The 24,057-nt window shown below is 37.1% G+C and overlaps 2 protein-coding genes across 2 annotated transcripts in view; one reads left to right on the forward strand and one right to left on the reverse strand.

Moving 5' to 3' along the window:
* The window catches only part of LOC126919550 (uncharacterized), a 143,759-nt gene that overhangs the window by 17,692 nt on the left and 102,010 nt on the right, over positions 1-24,057 (forward strand). The window lies entirely within an intron of this gene.
* On the reverse strand, positions 11,001-12,321 carry LOC126919571 (uncharacterized). The gene is made up of 2 exons (XM_050728965.1): positions 12,169-12,321; positions 11,001-11,508 (listed from the first exon to the last, which is right to left on the reverse strand). The coding sequence occupies exons 1-2, from the start codon at positions 12,173-12,175 to the stop codon at positions 11,246-11,248; spliced, it is 270 nt and encodes an 89-aa protein (XP_050584922.1). The 5' UTR covers positions 12,176-12,321; the 3' UTR covers positions 11,001-11,245.

A 24,057-nucleotide genomic window follows, 5' to 3' on the forward strand; every position in this document is an offset into this window, starting at 1 on the left:
TCCTCCGTGACTGCAATTTGCTTCCAACAATGCACAGTATCTAGTAGCACATTGCAGTGTGCCAGTGATATAAATATATTTCCATGTGTTACGCGATACGTTTTCCCGTTTTTCATGTTTTCATATTTCGGACGCGAACTGTAATACACGGAATACGCGTGTCTGCATACATACGTATTGAATTATATTCACGTATTATTTTGTTTTCCCGTTGCTGCTAATAGGCGCGGCTGCTGAAAGCCTCTTAATTTATTATGAGCGTCGTGTGTTGAAGCGGCGCGTACATTATGTACGATTTTTGGCAATTGAACATCACATATGAAACACAGCTACTAAAAGCAACCATTACGTTTTCGCAGTTTCAGCCGCTTTTAACGAGAGTATAATTTAACGTATCGACACGCTTGCAAATGGCCTTTGAATTTTTAGTATTCGCAATATCAATATTATACGTTGTAAAATAAATTTTTCGTTTCGTATGATCGCGTTTCATTGTAGTCAGTGAAATTATTTCGCTTATCTAATAAGAATTCCAACTTCTCCACTTACTTACGCAATATTCAGGTCTTATAAAGTAGAATAAGTAACTACAAATTTAAAATGAAAAATGAAAAATTGTAAAAATTTATTTCTCTTTATGGACAAAAATTTTTCGAATTTTACTCCATACATTTTAATTTCTAAAGTTACATCAAGTTGCGATATATCTAAAGAAATTAAAGATATATGTATGTACATACAAGAATTTCTTAATAGAACGTTCAGTTTCAAAAATGATGATCTAATCAAAGATTAATATTTAGCATACCAGTGTAAATCCCATTATGTTCAGTTCTTCAGCAGTTATTCAAGGCGCGTTTCATGCTCCTCGGCGTAGCATAATGAGATACCTTTTGAAAAACGTTCCTGTACACGAAAGAATGTCATGTATTAGCTAGGTATGCGATGTAATGATCACATTATACGGTATATTGTGTTTCTTCAAGTTTATGCCCACTAGAGATAATCGAAACGCCAAGCTTGTGTATACACGTAAGAAAATGACGCCCTTAACCAGCAAGTAGAATAATAGATTATCGCAAACAACGCTGTTTATGTTCTTCGCCAGCATTCTCCTGTTCACCATGCGCAACCTTCTGCAACAGCATAATGAACAAATATTAAAAACTATAAATTCATTCATTATCTCTCTCATTCTCCTCCATCTGCAACCAGTACCGTTTGCCGTTCGCTATTTTTAATGAAATTCACACCGCCTTGGCTCTTGACTTCGGCTCGTTTTTTCCTTAGCTCCATAAAAGTCTTTTATGTAAACAGGTAATGAAAGAGTTCAATTTGAAAATTGATTTCGCTTATTCAGTACCTTGGTAGAATCGTGGCTACGTATACGTTCAAATGTTTTACGATCCCGATTTGATTCGAGTTTCATAAATCAGAAATTCTTAAATTGTTATTTACAGCAGAAAAATTCCTGTTATCGTCGTGAGTGTTCGCTTTAAGTTAAGCGCTATAATTTATATATTCTGAAGTTTCTCGCGTATTCGTAATTCATTTAAATGTTATTATGAACTCCGAAAGGAAAGGATAACAGAAAGTGATATCCGGAAGCAAATCACGTTTATGTCTATCATGAAATTTCATGAAATGATGAAATTTCACCTCAACATAATTTTATATTTTCTACATTTAGGAATTTGCTATTCAATTTTAGACGAAAAGTAGAAAAATTATTGTTTCCTACGGTTAGGAGCCACAACACGATGGTATTACACATAAAATTGGCTGAAATTTCACGCACGATAGCCTTTTAGTATTAAATATTTTTCAATAGTAATTGACATTTTAAGAATCTACTGTAAATCGTATCATATTCAAATCCCTAGAATTAAAAGCCAGAAGAAACGAAGACACGAGTCGCGGTACTGTAGTTGATGGTCGATTACCGTCAAGAGGAAAGCCATTTCTAGCGTTAAATATTCATAACGATCAGTGGAAAGTTTTCGAGTTTCGGAAAGAAAGGCGCGCCGTGAATTTTCCCGAGAAAATCCGTCGGCGGAGTGTGCGGAGAAAATAATAGCGCGGTTGCCCTCTCCCGTTTTAAACGATCGAATACGTCCGCGCCACGCGACGAGATTTATGCGTCGATTATTTATCGCGTCCCTTTCGTCGTGGAAAATAGAAAATATGCTTAAAAGGGAGAACAGGCCTCTCTTGCGCACGCGTCCCACGACAACAAGCTTGCGATACGTATATTTAAAATCTCATTTATATTGTCCTTGCTATCTATCGGTACATAAATTTACCCATTGAAAGTTTTCCCTACCTGTTATAGAAATATCGCGAATTTTTCTGGAAAATGCACACGGGTAAAAATGTATATAGGTAAATATGACAATTTTATTTCCCTACTTGAGGATTAAGTTCAAATCGTATTTGATATTTATGTTTCTGTAAAACTAACGAGTCTTTTAATTTTTAAGAATCCTGCAGTCAACCCCTCAAAAATGCGTGTCAAAAAATACATTCTCCTGGCTTATATACGCTCATTATTAATGTGCGTTCAAAATTTGTCATCATATTCAGTGAGCGAAAATATGCGTTGCAGTTAAATCTTCTTTCCTTATTATAAAATTGCGTCACGTCCAAATATGTCTATTACGTTGTGATATATTTGTGGTTCCTTGACTTTCGATCGTGTATTTGCTAAATGATAGTACCTTCTGCTTTGCTTCGACGTCTTATGAACATTCCAGTTCACTTCTGAAACCGTTTCGGATCTGCCCTGAAGAAATGGACCGGAATGTCCGTGAAACGTCGGAACAGAGCGAAACGTACTACGAAGAGAACGATCGGAACTGATAGAACCGCAAATATGTCATCTAATAAATATCGTGAAAATTTAAAATCTAAATTATGTCATCACGAAGTCCTATATTTCTTATCAGTCGGAATGGAACAATAGACTGCACCTGTGCTGGATTAGCGATATAGTAAATCCATTAAGGAGAACCAAGAAAATTGGCTTTCGACGGTGTACGGAGCGTGTCGTTAAGACTCAGTGAGACGTAAATTTTGATGTTGAATTTTTCTTCGAATCGATAGCTTCGGCAAAGGCACTAACCGGTCCGCGAATAAACGGTTCTCCTGCAATCCTCAGAATTTATTGACGCAAACGCGGTTCGGTAGATGCCATTTTCCTTCGATAAGTAATGCAACGATGTTATAAAGGACACTCATAACTTATTCCGACAAGTCCACTCGTAAAGGCGGAGAGACGCGGCCCAGCGGAAAAGGGAAATACAAGACGTGGAAATAAATAAAGGAAGCCGATCTAACGTGCTTACGGAGTAAGGTAACCGGTTTGAGATGGTTTAAAGCTGGGTCGCCCAGGGTCTGGGTTCAGGTGGTGTTGCAACCAATATCGTAAATCCAGATCGACTTTGAGAGAGAAAGAGTGAGAGAGAGGGGCTTTCTCACGCTCTCCCCTCCCCTTTACAACCGCTATGCCGCCTTCTTTTGCATCTGTGCAATATCTTCATAAAGTCGTCGATAGGATTATGAGGCAGTGGATTCTACATGAATTCTACGAATGGCCGCGCAAAGATGCTGTTGCATTCGATTCCGAACATCGCGCAAATTCGGTACGACGAATAGTAACTCGCTCGTAGAATACTTTCCATATCTTTTACATATACTTTTGCATTGTTTCTTGTAAGTTCCATTCGTTTCTTCATGGTTATATAAGAGCTCTGAATAGACGCAGTGGGATCAGTGGAGAAGTAACATTTTATATTGGTTGAAATTGGAACGTATTCTTTTATCATCACAGTGACTCATGAAAGTACTTGAACACTTTACCACCGAATGCTTTTCTAGATATATCATGTGTATTCTAGGTGTATCATATGTAAATACAAATTCAAATTATGTAACGGTGGATATTTTCTTAAAAACGTTTGAAACGAAATGTTGGAAAGAAATCGAAGACACTGCAGTATCCTTCTGCTCTCCTGGAGAAAGGCAAACGTGGAAAAGCGTAATTTTTGTTGTGAACCCGTCAATTTAGAAGTCAAGCTGTACCGAATAGAAGAAACGTGGAAACAATTTCACAAATCAGAGAAATAGGAACGAATGCGTCATTCGCTATTGCACGATGACTATTGATTGATTGATAGCGATCACGCACCTTTGTTACGTTATTTTGATTAGCTATTTCATTCGCTACTCATTTATAGTACTTTGTTAAGAAAATAAGTCGGGGATCAGCCGACATGGGCTTGGAACGTGACTTTGGTGTACTTTAATTTACTTTGAAATGTTTAAACTATTGTATTATCAAGCAAATTTCAATTTATACGCATGTTTAGAAGAAATATAAATTTTTGCATTGATAACGACAAGTCTTTTAAGTTTGTTCGATCTTCTAGATTTTTTCGTTGTAAACTTTGTCGCTCTTTAAAGTTGTTGAAATAGATCTTCGGCGATTCTTATGAATTTTAATGGAATTACACTCGCCGGATCACTTACTGTTGTATATTGTATCAAGAATCTCATGTATGATATCTGATATATTTGATACGTATATAAGATTAGGTAATAGCGATGATTTTGATATAATCTATTTTGAAGTCACTTTATGTTGTCATTTCAGACGTAATATTTGTAATAATACACAAGGTCGATCAATTTACTGTCCCAGTTGTTACAGCTATCGATAAAATACTTTGTTTCTTCGAGCAAAACTTTGATAAAACTAGCAAATAAGAACGAAAGAAATATATGTATATTCAATCCATTCCAAGATACAAATTGATATATAAATGTTGCAAATTTAATCATTTTTAATATTATTATAGTAACATATATATCGTAATAAATACATTATATTATAAACGCTATCCGTTTCTGAATGCTTCGAAAATATTTTTTACTGTACTGAGTAATCCATTAACAAGTCATTTAAACTTTTTTCCGATTATTAATTACAATCACTAAAAAGATATAAAAAAGATGTAAAAAATCTTGTTAATATCTTGTCTACTCATTTATTAACAGAAATTTCTCATTCCCTTGTACAACGTGAACAACGACGATTTAACAAAATAAAAAATGTAATATTTGGTATCGATTCGTCAAATTCAAACTACCAGAGAGTAACATTTAATATTTTATATCGCCCAATATTACTTCATACTCAATATTAACTAGAATTCCTTCAATTCTCGTTTCCAAACGAAAAAGTGTATATTTTTCTACAGTACTGTGCGTATAACATCGAATATAATAATGCATACCCCTTGTTAAAAATCGTTTCCCACGAAAACTGCTGTTTCTGATGCATGTTGCAATATGATAAAAAGTAATGGATGTTTCATCGATAAAAAGTTTACATTTTACTGTAACAGATTTTCCAGCCAGCTAAAAAGTCTAGACACGGAAATTTCAAAGCTGGCGAACACAGAGGAACGGCGACGGTGGTTTTCTGAGCGCACGGAAGCGGCACGTACACCAACGAATCGTAGGCGCACTAGTGTAGGCCAGAGCAATTCCTGATATCGTGGCTGTCGATCAATCGATGCGTGGGTTTCAATAATCCAGCGGATTGTTATCGGTCCCACACATAAAACTCGGCCGGAATATCACACGACATTCCGATGATAACCGATCGAATTTTAATCGGGGACCTCGTCGAATTGGATAGCTGACGTGTGATCCTCTCGAAAATCCACGTAAAACGCGATATGCCAGAAATCAATCCCCGATGTGTCATCGTCGACTTTGGCCTTGCGCGTAGTATTATATAACGCTATACTATTCTCTATGTGTCGAATCAAAAACTTTCAAACAGTACATTGTGCCAGGCTTTTGTTTCCTCTGTTTCTCTATTTCCATGATATTTTGCCTTACTTTTCAACGTCGTAAAATATCATAGATTCCATGATTCTTCGTAATGGCAAGCCCAGCTTTTTATTAATTATATAACGAATAGGAATTTGTTATATAAAACGACACTGATACCGATTATATGAATGAAGTTGATAAAAGAAGCAAAATTAATCTGCCATCTTATATAACGTAAATATGGAAACGCGTCCACGCGCAGTATAATACTTTTTACGAACTGTTTTCGATAATCTTGCACAACAACGATACAGTTGACGCAACGTTAAACGTTAATTAAAGAAAAGAAAAAAATAATCGATCTCTTGGTAAAGTGTTCGGGCTGTTCGATACCACTTCAGAGTAAAGAAAAACCTACTTAAATAACACACGTAATTGATACGACCAGACAACATAGATGTATTAGTGTCTACTTAATATAGATAGGAAAATTATTCTAACTTATCGGCAAAATTAGAAGAGAAAATTTTTATATAAAATAAATAAGCCAGTCGATTGATTAACCGGAAATGCTGCGTAGAAAAATGTGATGCGACGAAACGCGGGCGTCGGAACTTTAGAGATTCAGTTATTTACGAAGTTCATCGCGTTAGGCGACCGAAACCTGGGGGCAATCCAATGGCGAGTAATTAAAACTCGTGTTACTCGTCTGGTCGGCTAGAAGTGGCTTGGTCGTTGAAAGCGTTTCTAAACTGGCCGGTTTCGAGTTTGCGCCGCTGCGACTCTCGAACCAGGAGAAAAATTGTTTTCGGTCAAACGAAGCATTTATAAGCCGTAAAAAGCCCGCTGTCGCATTCGGAACGGACGATCTATTAAATTTTTATGAGCTTTTTGTCGGAAAGCCCGCGGTGCGTCTGACCTGCACGTTGAAAGCTGTCGTTCACCTCCCCTTTTAAGTTTGCACGGGCGAATTGCGTTGAAAAAATATGGATTAGAAATCGATTGAAATTCTACCTTTTGTTTCGTTGTTTTCAAACTTTCCGTTTCATTTGACCTCGCGAATTAAAAATGGCAAACAAATAGGAAAATTTCGAGCGTTTGTTAATCCTTTCAGTAGTACAACCAGACGCGTACTCAGACATTCAGCTTCAAGTTCAAATCATTTGAACTCATCGGATATTTTGAAGCGCGCTTCGAATCAGGCAATTTAAATAACTAATTCGAGAAAACGAATTTTGTTGAATGTAAATGTGAAATATTTTTCCCCTAAACAATTGTGTAACCAAATTATCACTTTCGAGTTTCACGTTCGTAAGTTTAAATGCACGTAGAAGAATTCAACGCTTTAGAATGGTCTTACAGTTGCAAGACGCAGTATACTAACTATTCAACGTTCAAATACGACTCAAAATCCGTTGAATTGCGAATATACGAGGTAACAAAGACGTTGAAACAGAAAAAGATGAAAAATTGAGAGAACAGAGAAGTAGACAGAGATGGAAAGAAGAGAGGAGAATGGCGGAATAAAGAGAAGAACGCGCGTTCAGCTCAGTTCGTAATGAACTTGTGAATATTTAGTAGAGTAATTGCCCTCGCTAAGCCTCTGGTACGACTACGACTACAAGAGGTGTCCACAAAATTCGGAAGCAAAACCAATATCAGTGCAGCACCTGTGCTCGGCCTTCGTTACATCATACGAGTACGTGTACCAGTTGGCCTTGGTCGTGTTGATAATTTGATTTCCTCAGGGATACCGGAGAATGACCGGCGACTACATCACAGCCTTATCTCTCTCTCCTCCTATTCTGCTCAACGACTAGAAAGATTTTGGTTGATTCGTCGTTGCAGCCAGGTTGCCCCTTTCTACGAAAGAATTTCTTCAAATGGTTTTCGAAAAAGTTTTTCGATGATTTTAGTTTAAATCCTAACGCCGGGTTTTACGTTCAAGGAACTTTCAGACGATGAAGACGATTCAAGAGACTCAGTTTCCTTGAATCGCTTCTCGATAGAATTGACGAATTCCTTCTGACGAGTAGAACGTAGAGTAGCAAATTTGAGCTTTATGACATATGGAACTCTACTCGAAGAAAACTGTGGTTATAGTTCGTCAAGCTTTTCGTTGTAGGTAATATTTCGTGAATTTTCGTTTCTCATGAATTACCGTTTACATAACAAATTTTTAATAAAATCTAATTTTATATTTTCTCTTCAGAGAAATAATCGCGTTAATCGTCTTTGTTAGAGAACACGTTTAGAGAATACAGTTTCAATGGGGAAATTAGTGCTGCAGACAAAGAGACCATCTAAGAGAGCGATTAAAAAACGATAATCCAGTCGAATGAGAATTACCAGCCGTGTAATAAATGTACAAGTCTAAGGAGACATGCAACAAAGCTCCAATCTCTACGGGCAAGCCAAGCCTGAGCTTGCCTCCCTCGTGTCTCGTGCAAACGGAGGCCCTCGCGTTCTTTGCACGCCATCTGAGCGTTTTATAATCGGTATTCTTTCCTTTCTCCCTTGTTCCCTTTTCTTTTTTCCGCCTTGCCTCTTTGCCGAGTTCCTTGTACGCTCCCTACGTTGGAAAAATGTCTGGCTATTAATTTGATCTCACCTCCTGCCGCGAGTAGCAGCTTGACAGAACGTACCACCTAGCAAGACAGACAGCATAAATTAACCACCCGATCGTGCCTTTCGAATTTCCTTTGTTATATACCACAGATAAAGCGAGACAGAAGAAAACAGAGAACGAAAGGTAAAAAAGAACGAAACGAGAACTTCCAAGGATTTAAACGAAACAACTAGGCGCAACAACTTCGAGCTGTGGCAACGGGTTTAAACGAACCTGACCCGGATCGTAAAACATTTTTCGTGTAGTTGAATGCAAATGTGAATGGAATAACGAGGAAGCTGTGTCACGCACTGAACATACATTATGCGAACAAACGGTATTGATGTATAATTGAAAAGTAAGTGTATTGCCGAAGCTTTCAGTTTTCGAAAGTGTTTGCTGCTCGTGGTTCTGATTATCAAGTTCGAGTCTTGGAATTATATAGAATAGAAGTTGATAGTTGTGTACATAGAATAACACTTTATCGATTTTAATGACAACAAATCTCTAAAATTATTTGTAAGCTTAGGACGAATTGCGGCTCTACGGTTATATTCAGTTCAAATCATGTTAATTAATTGATCGAGTCATTTTCTAGATAAACTTACAAGTTTTTATACCTACGTTATGATACATGCTATTCGTCAAAGATTATAAGAAAAGGAAGCTTTACATTTTTCATTGACATAATATTCCAAACAATACACATGCAAGATTGTCGACTCGACCATCGTTTATGGAAATCAAACATCCAATTCTTTGATCATTCACTTGAGAACTTTCAAAGCCTTGGGATATTTTCTCAAAGCAGTAGAAACTTTGCAGATAAAATATCAACGAGCGTTCAGACAGGCGAGGCCAATGCGAACTAACCTAATTATTGGGTGGAATTTTTAAATACACACAAACCACAGTGAATACAATCGTTTAATTTTTCTTAAGACAAGATAAAAGCTCTACATTGCACCGAAACAAAACTGATAAATCCTACAAAGTGTAATTTACTTGATTTCCGACAAGAGAAACACCGATCATATATTCTAGCGCTAGAATTAAGAAATTTTGAAAAAGTGAAATAGATTAATTTGGCTTCCGAGAAACTCAGGTTACACCGCTTTCCAAACGATCAAGGATAAATTAAAATTAGATATACTCGCTATCTTAATACCTACTAGGGACACTGCGTGATTATTCCGGAACTTATAACTATACTATCCAATCGGTTTTCAATTCGACACAGAATAGGTTCCATTAACATTTCTCGTGGCACGCTTTAAGGTCGGATTCATTTCGTCAAGTAATGGCGAAAAGCGGCAAAAGGAAGGCGGGAAATCGACGAAAACGGTAAAGTAGTAGTGGGAAACTGTAGACGAGAGACGAGGCAGAGACGGCGAGAAAAAGAGCGGTTTGAAGGTAAAGGAATGTGCACGATGCTGGTAACCGGTAGCTGACTCGTACCGATAAGAAGTCTCGATTCGTTCGGTCGCTTCGTTCCTTCGTTCCTTCTCTTTCTCGTTCCTTTCTGGTCGGTCGTTCTCCTTTTTACATCGAGAATACGACATTAACTGACGGACGAGAACGCCGAGAAGCTCGGTACCGTTCGCCGATGTACGCGAGGAACGCGACAAACTCCTGGCAGCTGTATTGAGCGCCAAACGAAATAGGGAATTTAAGTGTCGCTGCTCTGATGAGATCTCTCTTTCTCTAGTTTCGTCTCCTTTTCACCGTTGCCCACTTTCCAGAGTAACAGCCCTCTTCTACCTTCTTCCGACTTCGTTCCCCGATTCGCCATCCTTCTCCTGTTTTGCACACGATACACGGCCAATCCCTGGAGAATTCGAAAGTCCTCTTGTAAGTCCCCTTTTCATCTGTTCCTCATCGTCTTCCGGCTCTGATCGCGTCTTCATCTTCCTTCCGCCCGTCTCCTTCGCCCAGTTTCCATCGATCGCGCCGATAATGTTGAATCGAGAACCGTTCCTCCACTTGCTCGCGGAAACGGCCCGACTTATTCATGAAAGGACGAGCGAGTTCGATAGATGTCGGCGAAGAGATTGAATTGTAAAGTCTCGGTCCTCCGTGCGAATAAACGAGCAACAACCGACCCGATGCAGTTCAGCTGAGGCTTGGAAACGTTTCACCCCCGCCCATACGACTTGTTATGATTAATAGCTGCAACTGAGAGAGCTCCGCGACACTCTTGCCGCGAAACTGATTTATACGAACGTTCACGAGCGAGTTCACGCAAAAAAAAAAAAAAACTGGGCCAGTTGCTAGCGAATGTGTGCGGGGTGGAAAGAAACGTTCGAACAATTTGAAACGCTTCTTTGTTATTCTAAGTGAGTTGTCTGCTTTCATTTGAAATTCAAAGGGTAAGAACAAAGGATATGGATTTGTTAGAATATCAAGTTTTAATACTCTAACGGGCTTAGGCGATTTACTCGATTGATAAACCTGTTTATCAGTGTGTATGTACGTAAATTTCTTTTCTAACTAAGGATAGAAGTTTTATCAAAATACTGGACAAATATGGAAAGAAATGAAACGTAATAAATAAGAAGAACAAATATAATATAAAATCTATTTTTACATAATGAAGTATACACCGTATTACATGAATAATAGACAACTTAAAATATGCGAGTCGGCAATAATAATTAGAGTTTTTGAAACATCAAACGAACAATTTAATGGCTGCAGAAATTCTTTTTTTCATTTCTATAAATTCTTTGTAATAATAATAGCGTGATATTTATGAATACATAGCATTTGAATATTTTTAATATTTTTAAACCACATTTAGAAAGTTCTACATCCTGGCTTTATTCTGCAATTGACGTTAATTTTGTAATTGCAAACTTGCTTGTCTTCATCGAAGTAAAGACCAGAAGGACATTCCATGGGCATTGGTGGGTCGGTCAGACAAACGAAGTAAGTGGTGCAGCTGCATGGGTGTCGAACCATTGTATGATTCTCCGTTATATTGGTATCACAGTCCAGTAGAACGGAATCATCAGAGCTTACATAGACCAAGTAGGTCACAAGTGCAATGATAATTGCGGCTAAAATAAGAAAATCAAAAGACAAGTGATAAATCGTTCCTCTACGAGATTCAAACCTTCGAAAGAATTATTTTCAGAAAATCAGTTTTACAATCGGTAGAAACACAAGGAACAGGTAGATTCCATTTATAAAATAAGATTATTTGAGTCTTTGTTAAAGCGGTCACGTGTTTATTAATATTTATACGAATCGGAAGAATTGAATCGTTACGTGATTAAGAATATGTAATAAGAAAATATACATAATATTTTAGAGAACTTGATAATAATTCAGCACGGTTAGTATAACTAAGACAGCTCAGCTAATGTAGTTATACAGTATAGAACTAGTATAGTTAACATCATAGTTGGTGTAACAAACAATTGCAATCGTAGGATAAGGATAATTTAATAGATTGATTACAGATTCAATAACAATTGAAATAACCAAGTAGAATAATCAAGGGACTTTGTCTCCCTACTAGTTCAGATGGTAGAGATTCTACTTTACTTTTTACGATTCTATTTTTATTCTCTTCAATAAATAAATAAAACGAACGATCGCGATTCTGATTATTTCGAATTTATTTTTGCCTAACAATTCAAATTTCAGTTTCTCTTCCTTGCTAACATATCATCCAACAAGCTATTCGTAGATATTCAGTGAAGTAATTAGCTTACCTTTCATTTTGCTTTTCGAAAAAGATAATACGCTAAGTGTCCAAACTCTGTATTGTCGTAGACACAACTTGCCTGACCAAATTCCAGATTCGCTTTATATACTCTATTGACCAATTAAATGTCGCTATCTATATACGATATTCGGCTCTCTGCTTTGTTGGATTTCGTTATCAATCAAGTCATGATAAACGCTATTGAAGTATAAGTAAGTTACCACGTCCGGAGATCGAAGATAAACTGATAAATTTGCGATCAATCTCTTCTTTTTAAATACTTCCAAGAAGATTCGTTATTATTGAAATGTTAGTTCAGGAATTTTGTCCGTGAAAAAGTAACGTAACGAGATCAATTTTCGATAATTCGCATCATCAGTAAAACAGCACGATTTAGTGAATTTAATTGTATCGATGATAAAGTAAAGTTCATACTCTTGCATTTTAATACTCATGCTCGTGTGAGGCGCAGTTAACTAACATTTAAACTAACAGTAAATTGATATTTTTCTGTACCAATAAACGTATTTATCGAAACACTTGTTTTCTTTCACTTTCTACTCCTTGTGTTTTACATCTTGTTGTATTACAACCGGTAGATATAACGTTAGGATAACAAAAAACAAATATATTGTTACATAGCGAAGAAAGAAGATCGTTAAAGACAAATTGTGCGTCTTCGATCAATTAGGTCGAAGGAAATTATACGTTAAAGGGTTAACCGGGTATTTAAAGAATTAATAAGCTGATTAATCACGCACTATACTCTGAAGAATTCTCTAAGAATAGGCATTCTCTTCGATACAGACGACTATTTGTGTAGAAACGAGGCAAAAATTTGGACGAGTGAAAACATTGAAAGAGAGATGTTACAAGAAATGCGTCTATATATACGAATTACAGGGGTGAGATGAGTGAGCGAGCAAGAGAGAGAGAGAGAGAGGGGGAGAGAGAAAGAACTTTGTCTGACATTCGGACAATGCCGGCGTGGTGCTGTCGCGTTCGGTTCCTGGTTATGGCGGGTGCACAATGCCTATTGTTGAGCAACCCACCATACAAATGTGTGTGCCAACGCTTCCACACAACGGACTGCTCCAGGTTCCTCATTTCGTCTCTCTGTTTCTCCTTAACGGCACACGCACGTAGCTTTTCCCTTATATTCTCTATGCACCACACCAGGTTTGCGTAACTCGTGGCTTTTGGCAAGGGCAATAAGATCCAACGAAACGCCGCGAAAAGAGACCGATATTGATTTCTTTTTTTTTTTTCTTTTTTGAACGGCCTGAAGGAAAGTCGCTAGGAAATGAGCCTCACGGATGAAACGGCATGCTAGAATGCGTTGAATCTTGGATACGGTACAACGTAAACATGGATTCCATCTTCTCTGCTCGATCAAGAAAACCTTTTTGACACCTCAAAGAAAGATTTTAATGCATTTTCCGCCGATGAATACGCGAGCCGGATATTTCGTCGCTGCGACGGCTTCAATGTATTCCGTGTGTTTGGCTATGCAGCGAAAATGAAACGTATAATTAACGAAGCAGGATAATAATTTTGTCCTGAATTTTCGATATATATCGTGTATAGACGGTATAAAGGGTAAAAGTAACAATAGCAGATTACAATACCGCGATTGAAGTGGACTTGTAATCATAATGTATATATCCATTTAATAATAATATATGTGAAAGTAAAATAATATAAATTTGCGAATAATTTTTGCCAATTAGTTATTACCTATATTTATTATAAATAACTGATATATCTCTCCTACATATTATTCGTTAACTAAGATGAATACAGATATATGAATTCTTTAAATAGATGGAGACTATAAATACATAATTATACATATGAATAAAATGTATATCATACAAGGAGTAAAACAAAGAAATATTCTTTATTTGAAGCAGAAAGGAAATATTAATTTTGATTCATCAATGAATTAATACACAAAGGGTATTCATATTCATTTTATACTAACAAACAGAGAAATAAATTTAATTAAATTTAATTAAATAAAAGGTATCGTCTAACTTTATACAAGCTATTTCATAAATTATTTTTCTTCGTTTCTGTCTTTATATAGTTATACATATAATTCGTAATAGAAATATAAAGCCAAATTGTACAACCATAATCTATCTTTTATCAGCAACGATAATTTATAAAGCAAGATCAACTGTTTTGTTATTGTATTACTGGGTCGAATGAAATTGTTATCAATTATTTATTTCATATTAGGCCATCTTAAAAACAAGTATCATGTATGTTGACCATGAATGAGAGACTACGCAATGTGTTAAATAGACAGTTACAAGCAAACGCACGTGAAAAATATGTAATTTTTTCACGTTTTATCAAGATTTTATAAAACATAAACTTGAGATGGTGATCGAAATTCAATTTTTTATTCCGCTACCTTTCCATAGCGAAAGTTTTAACATAAGTTGGTTAGTATAACGATAAAATTTTATTTCTGTTTATTTTCTAATTTAATTTCATTATGTAATTACCGAAAATTTAATAAATGCACGAACATATACAGATACGTTATCGTTAATAAACCTTGTTCGATTTACGTGGAATTAATATACGTGAATTGCATCATGTATCATCGATCAGTAAATTTTGAAACCCTGAAAAAATTTGAGGTATAATAGAAGAAATGTATCAAGAAACTGAAGGTAACGATATCGATGATAATGGTATCGATAAGACGACATTTTACAAAAATATTTTCTTACATCACCTAACGTACTACAGATAAGATTGTTGATAATGTTCTTTGATATTTAATCCATTTTGTACCTCAATCTCGAAGTGCATGTACAACGCAAAGCTATCGTATTTCCGAAACAAAAATGTAGTCTTAAATTTCCTAGTGTTCCTGTTTTGAAAGTTTCAAATTAATGTGGAAAAATAGCTACAAGCACCAAATCATTTTTTATATACATCTTTCAAAATTATTCATTTCTTTGCTTCATATTAAAGATTTTATTATTGTTTTTAGAATCTCAATAAACGTCATTCGAACAGACAGAACTGATATTTTTGGATGCAAGTGCATGTTATACTAGTGTAATTGTCATACAGAGTACGTTCTAAGTGAATTAAATTCTCAAATTATCATAAATTTCGTAAGTATGTAGACTGACGAAACATATTCGTTTATCTAATTAAAGTACTATGAAGTGACTTTTATTTATTTCATCGTGTCTTTACGCTGTTGATTTTAATACAGATAAGTGTTCTTCCTACAGAACATTGTAACGTAATGTGGACAGAAGATTGTGATTGAGGACATTCGCTCATTGACATTTAGTATGAAAATTTACTGTTAACATTTATCATATCTTGCGCGACATACATCCGAGGAATGAATTTTCTATTCCGAACATTTGGTGTTCTCAATATAAAATATACTGTTGAAAAATATTTCAGAATATTAGTAGTAAGTGTAATATATTAATTATACATTTATACATATATTATACATAATTCATTTTTAATTATAATTACGTATAATAATTAGAATTAAAATAATCTTGCAAGAGAATAAACATCTTTACGTTACGAACTGTAATATAAATCAATAAAATAACTTTGACCAATTTTCTGAGTCTAATAATCCAGCGATATAGTATATCACGAAGGATTTATCAACCGAGTTTTAATCGAAATTATTTGCCAGCGAGTAATACTATTACAGCGGAAGGAATCGACGATATGACGATCAAACGAATCCGACGGGAAAGAGAAAAGAAAAGGGGTAAAAAGGGAAGAAAGTGGCAACTTCCTTAAGTTTCTGCCCGATCTCTGTACCATTTGAAATTCGAATTTAATCACACTTTATTGTCCGAAAGCACGCGAGGAATTCTTGATCGCGGAAAATCGCGCCGTATCTGCGTCCCATCTCCGTAACGAGATGTACGAAGTAACGAGGAAAGAATTCGGTTCGTTACGGGATGGGATCGGGGAACCGAATCTGACCCCCAACTACTTTCAACCGCGTCTTCGTCTATCACCGTGTCCATAATTTAAATTCAATCATTTGCAAATGTCGATCCATTTCGACTGTTACAGCAGATTGTTCGTACCGACACGTGAAACTTGGCTTCACCTCGAGAAACGAGACATTCCAACTAGAATGTGACTTGATCGCTGGAAATTCTTCCTGAGGATCTTAAGACAACGCGCGGCATTCTCAAATGGGAGAAAATCTGCAGAGAGAAGAAAAATCTGGAAATTTACATACAATGGTTACGGAAAGTATTTGTACATCGTTGTCTTCATTATAGCATTTATTAATTAATTGAGTGTAATTATAGGTATCTTTGTATCATGCAGTAGTACTTTTAGCGATTCGAAATTTTCAATTTATTTTTCTTCAGTTCATGACTCGGCTTTTTCTGTTCCTATATTGCATTTAAAAATTACGCATATAATTTACATTGCGCGAAAGATATAGTAATTTCTTATCCTATCTTCGATTTAAAAGAATGGCATATAAAAGAAAGCGAACAAAGAAAAATATCATACGTTATCAACATGAAATTTTGAAAAATATTCAATAACTTTCTCAGTATTCCACTGAATAAATGAAACATTTGTTCTCTCCGTTATTTGTTTCTTATCGAGGAATACTAACTTCTCTTATTTATTTACCTGAAAGCTCTTTAGTTTTCACGATACAAAATTAAACGGAGCGTACATATTTTCTGATATTTCCCGCTCGAATTTGATCTTTACACGTTTTATTCTATTGTCTATAATTAAAGCTTAAATGCAACAACCATTTAAATAAGTATAGGAACGCGTTAACAAGAATCTTCTCTTATCGAATGGAGATGAAGACTAGTTTAGTAAGAGAGTTTTGGATTTCATTCGTTCATTTCTTTGGACTTGTACACTTATTTGAAAATTTCCACAAGAAACAGATAATTGAAATACTTCCTTCGCAACTGGGGCCAAGCCATAGTTTCAAAACGGCAGAGGATATACGAAAATTTCATTAAAAACTAGTATGTTTGTGTATACAAATGAAAACATTATAATTATCATTTCTAAGCATAATTAATTACTAATCTTTTAAGCGGGAGTGTACATGTACCATAGGCTTGTAGGCTCCCTTTTCAAAAGAAATTCTCAATTCCAAAGAAAACAAATATTGCCAGTCTGGCGAGCTTTCTAGAGTGCAGCTCGGAGAGTGAATGATTTCAGATAAAAGAAGAAAAACTAAATGCGCCTTGTCGTAATTTAACTCTGGTTCCTATGAACGAAGGGAAGCTGGCCACCGACACTGGTGGTTGGTGACACGAAAGAGGCAGCGAAAAGCTTCGACGAACATTTTGGGCGTAACGTTAACGTTCATATCTCGATTTTCCTGGTGCTCGCCGATTCGTATAGCAGAGGGAACGAGAGAAAAGCGTGGCAGGCATGCTCGCCATATTGGCATACACGCCGCCTGCGTTTTACGGCCGTATTCAGCGATTTTGCATATCGAGCACTCGGCCCTGTATGCGTGCAGGTATATGTGCGTGAATTGTCGTACATAGGGATGAGAAAGAGCGAATGAGATCACGAAGCGTGAGCATGATCACGAAGAAGATGAACGAAAGTATAGAGGGGCAGGAGAAGAAAGAGTAGAAGAGGACAGAAAAAGGGACACACACCATCGTTGTCCTTTCTAGAGCGGTGGCAGCGGAACTACTGCAAGCCTATTCACCTTTTCCACACCGATTCACGTATATACGGCGTTCGCAGACCTCCTTGAGAGCTCAATTTATCGCGAAACGGCCTCCGCCGCCAGTACAAAGTGAGCCGGCGCATGGAACGTACCAGCCTCCCTTCCAGCAAATTGTCATAATTGAATAACCAGCGAGATAAGCGAGCGTCGCTTTGACCGCCGTAGCTTTCCCTTCCTAACTCGCCAGCCGGCTTCATACGGGCCGATCCATTTAACCCTTGAGTGTCTCGAGTCCACTTGATACGCGATCCGTACTTCCCCCATTGTGTTTCCAGGCTCTGTGTTCGCTTTCATTTCCGCGAATCAGTCGGTTAATCAATTTGCAACGCTCCCTCCTCGTTTAACATAGCCTCGGTGGATCTGCCTTTTTTCCTCCGTCCCCCCGTTTTGCCCGACTCGAGCCCATGCTACGCTGATCGAGTTCGGTTCCGTTAACGAGAGTATCTTTGAGCGCCGCGGGCGATTCGGGGATAGTTGAAGAGTTCGCAACGAGATTAGCGTCGTCGTATACGCTTTGTTCTTCGAGATAGCGTATCGACGCGTTTTTTCTTTTTTCCAATCCGATGCCGCTTTCTCTGTCCACTAACAGGTCATCGGCTAGTCAAAATTGACTGATATTTGCAATTCGTTTGTTTCTGACACACAAGATCGGCTGTAACGTAGCCTCGTTACTCTGGAGTAGTGTACATCCATGGTTTTGTCTGACACCGATGCCTGTTGGTAGTAAAGCAGATTAGAGAATAATCGATGAATCGAGTCGCAGCTGTTTAATTCGGAAAATGGATTAACTGTACGCTAATTATGCAGAGTATCTCAGGAATCGTGGTACAATCGATAAGAGAGTGGATTCTACACGTACGAGTTTAGAATATAGGACAAGATTTTTTCATATCACGTTATCATTATTTGTGGAACGCGACACAGAAATAACGGCGGTTGATAAAACACTTAAATTAGTAAGAAACAGCGTTAATGTCTCAGACCGTCGTTAGACGACCGTGCTATGCTGTGCATGTCGATGAATGAAATTATGGAAATCCGTATTTGGTATTATTCCACAACTTCCACTAAAATTCTTCCATGCCATTCCATTTCGCGTTATTAAAGCAGCATACAATAAGATTTAACGGACGCGCAGCCATCTAAATACAGTTTTTCATTAATGATAGGTGGAATATGCAAAGGATGATTTTATTGTCCTTTTATGGCTTTTACACAAAATCACTGTAATCACAGACAATGGTTGCTGATACCATTCTGTTGAAAGGTACAAAACAAGAATCAACCGAAATATCTGACGGAGCTGAAAGGAGAAATTGGAACGGAATAAACGAGAAGAGGAAGCAGAGGTGCAGATATCGAGGGTGGCTTTAACGGCCTTTTGTTTGGTTAACTGCATTGCTTCCCAGCTCGCCGGTAATTGCCACAATGCGGGGCGAGGAATCAAAAAGAGAATAGCGATCCAGGAAATCAGAGAAAATGGTTAATCGAACGACAAGTCGATCCCTAATTTTCCTCTTGAGACACATTGCTTTGATTGCACTTTTTTCTTCTTTCTTTTCCTCCTTTCTTTTAGTCTTTCTTCTCTCTTTCCATTTCTCTTTCTTCTTTCTTTCCTTCTATGTTTCTTACATTTCTGAAATAGCAAAGAAATAATAGCAACGAGTATGTAACGGAAAATCTTCAAACGTTCAGAATTCTCTACTCCTATGATACTATCCTACGTTATATTGGACTGCAGATTTTAATGTAAATCCATATTTTTATAAACACGACTAAGGAAATGGATGGGAATTCTAATTTAGTGATAATTAAAAAAGAATATTATCATCACAGATATTGTATCAACAAAGTGCATGGATAGTAAATTACTCGTTATATTAATAAGACACGATATTTAACTAGACCATTTAATTAACGCTAATTTAACACTAACTATGTGTTCAAAATCACTATTCATGTTGTATACTAATTTATTATTAAGTGTATGTTTGCAGTACATGTCTCGTAACTTCTATGTACATTTTTGGATTGGTTTCAAATTTTACCAATCTAATTACGATAATCCCGTCTCAGTAAAAAGTTTCATGTAAGACGCATAATACACATGTTCATGAAAATTTATTGTGTTAAGTGTTCAAATACCATGAATCAGTATGTGTAGTACATAAGAGTTTCGATAATCCGCAGGATATAATAAAGTGTTCCCCGACCGCTTTATGTCTTCGACATCTTTGAAGATTGAAGCAAAAACTCTGTGAAAAATTGAAGGGAATATCTTTATCACTCCAAGCACGAACGAGCCTCACAGAAATTTGGATTGACCTTTGGCGTGGAACAATTCTTGGTTTTGCGGCGAGCAAAAAGAACAGGAGATAGTAAAAATATTTGACCGCAGTGCCGTAAGATCTCTCGACGGCCATCTGATATTTATAAAGAATCGTATCTTACGAGGTCGCATCCGAGGAGTACAAAGTACGTTTAGCAAACCGCAACGTCTAAGGAACATACAGGACGGATAGAAAACATTTAAATTATGCGTGGATTAATAATTTTATATAATAATAATAATAACACAGCTAATAATTTACAACTCATAACAATTCGGCAACTCTCTCTCTCTCTTTCTCTCTCTTTCTCTCTCTCTACAACTCTCTCAGCTCAACTCTCGACTCGCAACAAACTTTTTCTTTCGTAGAGGAAACCTTCATAGGCACCCCGCGCTCTCCATTCATACCAGCTAAAACCTCCACGATGGTCGTCCTGATGATTGGTAGGAGAGCCCTTGGACCATCTTTCGTATTATTGCTGGGGCACTCCTTCGTCTTCTCCTTGATGGTGTAATCGGAAGTCATCCTTGATTGATTGGGCCGTTAGGAGGGACCACTCCTAACGCCACGCTGCCTGGGCCGTCGTGCAAGTCCGCGAGGGGGGCCAAACCCTCCTCGGCGTGATGGCACTCTCGATGGATGCTGTCCTCTCATCTTTTCCCTCTCGGCGCGCTCCTTTACGAGCATGACTTGCTTGCAGTAGGAGCGGACGGCGATGTACTTCTGTTGCCCTCTCAGCATGGATTCGTACGGGCCCTCCAGTATCCTTCTAAAGAAGATGGTCCGGCATCCGAGGGAGCCACAACGGTAGCCTCCTGTCCGTCCGCCGATCTCAATAACCTCCTCGCCTCGCCAGGCACAGAAACTAATCCGGGAGCCTGACGGTCCAGCCCCGAATGGCCGTGGTCGTAAGATGACGAAACAGCGGGTCCCACTGGACTACCCACAACTGCACCGGTACTGGGGTCTCCCTTGCCTGCACCCTAAACTATATTCCTTTTACGTATGTTATCCATATTATTTATTTATTTAAGTTTCGCCGAGGTCGTCACCATCAGTTACAGTCCTAGTGCCACTCACTCTTCCGCACCCTATCCCGGTCAATGCCGGTGCACGATGACGGGGCGCCCCACGAGAAGGTGAGATGACAGGTATGGGCCCACCAACTTCTTCGAAATTCTCCGCGCCGGATCCACTAGCTGTAGGAGAATATCAGATCCATAGGGATTTCCCAGGGCGTGGTCCTACACCCTGGAAACCCATACCCACCTCGTGCTCTCCCGACTCGCAACTAACTCCTCACAATTCGACTCTCAATTAACGACTCCTCATAACTCGACTCTCAGTTAACGACTGCCGATTAATTCGTCTTTCTCCCTTAAGTATCCCTTTGTCGTCTTCTCATACCTCCACTACGTACGCGTTCCGTAACCGTCCGCGATTATGGCCATGTAAGCCTTCTCCTGCATAACTATTCGAGTGAAGGACTGACGACGCATTGATGGGTCGCTTGACCCATTGAAGTTTTCCGACCCTTTTGGCCTGTCAGCACTTAGGTCTCGCAACATTTTTTATAGTTCACTCGCTATTTCTTAGGCGATCTGTCCACGATACTATACTGGTAAATGTATTGATGTTAAAATTATTCAATAATTTTTATTCGACGATTATACAACAGTGCTTGTTAAAACATAGATGATTTTTCAGAAAAGAAAATTTTTTTTGATATAATAAAGTAATAAAAATTGAGCAATTAATTATTAAATAGAAAGTAAGTATTAAATATTGGTCACGAATATTTTAATTTGTAATCTTATCGTTAAACAATATTTTTGTCAAAGATTTTATCCCCACCTAGCATTATAATACATTTTAAGCTACGATAAAATATTTATAACGCAAAGCCATAAAATGAATTTTTATTTATTAATGATTTACGTCAGATCGATCGACAAAGTAATTATCAAAAGATGACATAATGTAGCTACTAGCATCTCACCTATAGTTACCTATACTGACGTTCAAGTTTTTATTGAATAATTAAAAACGTCAGTGGCAGATCTGCGCGCTCTTACGATCACGAGTAGGGGAGAGGTCCCTCTTGAAATTTGCATAGCTGCTTCAGCGATGGGAGTTTCGGTGAAATATGGAGTTTTATTATTTTCGAGATACTTCACCCCGTTAAACGAGCGAGCAGAGGTCCACGAATACCATAAGCATACGCGAACGCCAGAAAGCATATCGATCTATCTACGTTTCGATCTTATTACAATATTACTTTTGTTTCATATTTTTCATATATAAATCGTTTTCTTCCTTAATGCTGCACTTTTTTCTAACCAGAGATTACGATGCTCGTTTAAAATTTTCGCATGAGAGTAAGTTAGGAAAGCAGAAATATCAGTATCCACCAATATGCCAGATATTGGCTGACCAATGCAGAAGATACTATTGGTAATGTAGCACTGGTGCAGATGATATAAAATAGGGACCTGATAAAGCGGCACATAGATGACGTGACGTTTATCACACATGTTCCATGTGTCGACACTGCGCTTTCAAACATACTATACGCTGTGACGAATATATAAAGGAACAGAAAAAGCGAATAAAGAGAAGGTTCCAGTGTTTGTTTAGTCGGTAGTTAATTTGAGAAGCAAGTGCTTTATTAATTAACTGGAACCTAACATTCCCGATAGTGATATTAATTAATTGATTATCAATTGACCTAAATATGCCAATAAATGTAATTTCGTAAGAATCGTTGTTTGAACCATTTCATGTTTTAAACTTTTCAAGGCAATGAAACATTTTACTTGAAAAAAGTATACTCGTGTAAATTTGCATATCCTCGAAGTATGTTAACATTATCGTTGAAAAATTTCGATTTCATATTCGGATGAGAAAGAATTGCATATGAATTTGTATTTCGCTTCGAATGGTTTATAAATGATAGTAACTTTCAAATTATAAGACGCTAGTAATTTCTGGCAATGCATCATTATAAAAAATAATTCAAGGAAAATATATCGTTCTCGACAAGCGAACGAATAAAATACTAATGATTAAGTATAGAAAAACTACTTGCAACATATATGGATGCTCTGCAATCTATAATATTAAAGGTGACTTGAATTAACAAGAATTTGTTAAGCATATATAAAGTGTATTTCCGATTCAAAAAATTATTTTAATATTATATGCGTATTTTCGTATCATACAGTTTAGTTAAACAACCAGTGGTATATTTTTTTCGATAAGAATATATATAAAGGTATGAAAATAAGAATATACGAAGGAGTAAAATGCTTGTAAATTATTACGAAGAAACAAAGCTTCGCCGTTATATCACATGTTTTTCTTCCCATTTACCGATTCCATTCATCAATATCGATAATACTGTAATAACATGTTTGAGTATAATATGCGATAGAGAATCAAAAGGCCATACGATTCAAAACAAGAAATCGTAGAAATATATCTTACACATCCTATATGAGTGGCAGCCAGTCGCTTTCAAGAAATTGTCGACGAATGCGGACATTCAGGACAACGGTGGTATTTCAGCAATGTCCACAACGAAGTACGTACATTTAGAGAACGGCGACGAAAAGAAAGAATACGTCGAAGAAGATTCCATGCCATGTTCGCTATGAATTTTTCATTTTCAGACGTCGATTGTTTGAAGCCTTGACGCTATTCAACGTTCCAAGAATTTTCAAGAAATACATTTAACATTGTTAGTCTAGACTATGTACGTATCATCCTTTGCAAGTTCAATGCTTTTGAACTTGTACGATAATCTTGTGTTGTACAT

The sequence above is a fragment of the Bombus affinis genome, chromosome 8 (assembly GCF_024516045.1).
Source record: "Bombus affinis isolate iyBomAffi1 chromosome 8, iyBomAffi1.2, whole genome shotgun sequence".
NCBI classification, from domain to species: Eukaryota; Metazoa; Arthropoda; class Insecta; order Hymenoptera; family Apidae; genus Bombus; species Bombus affinis.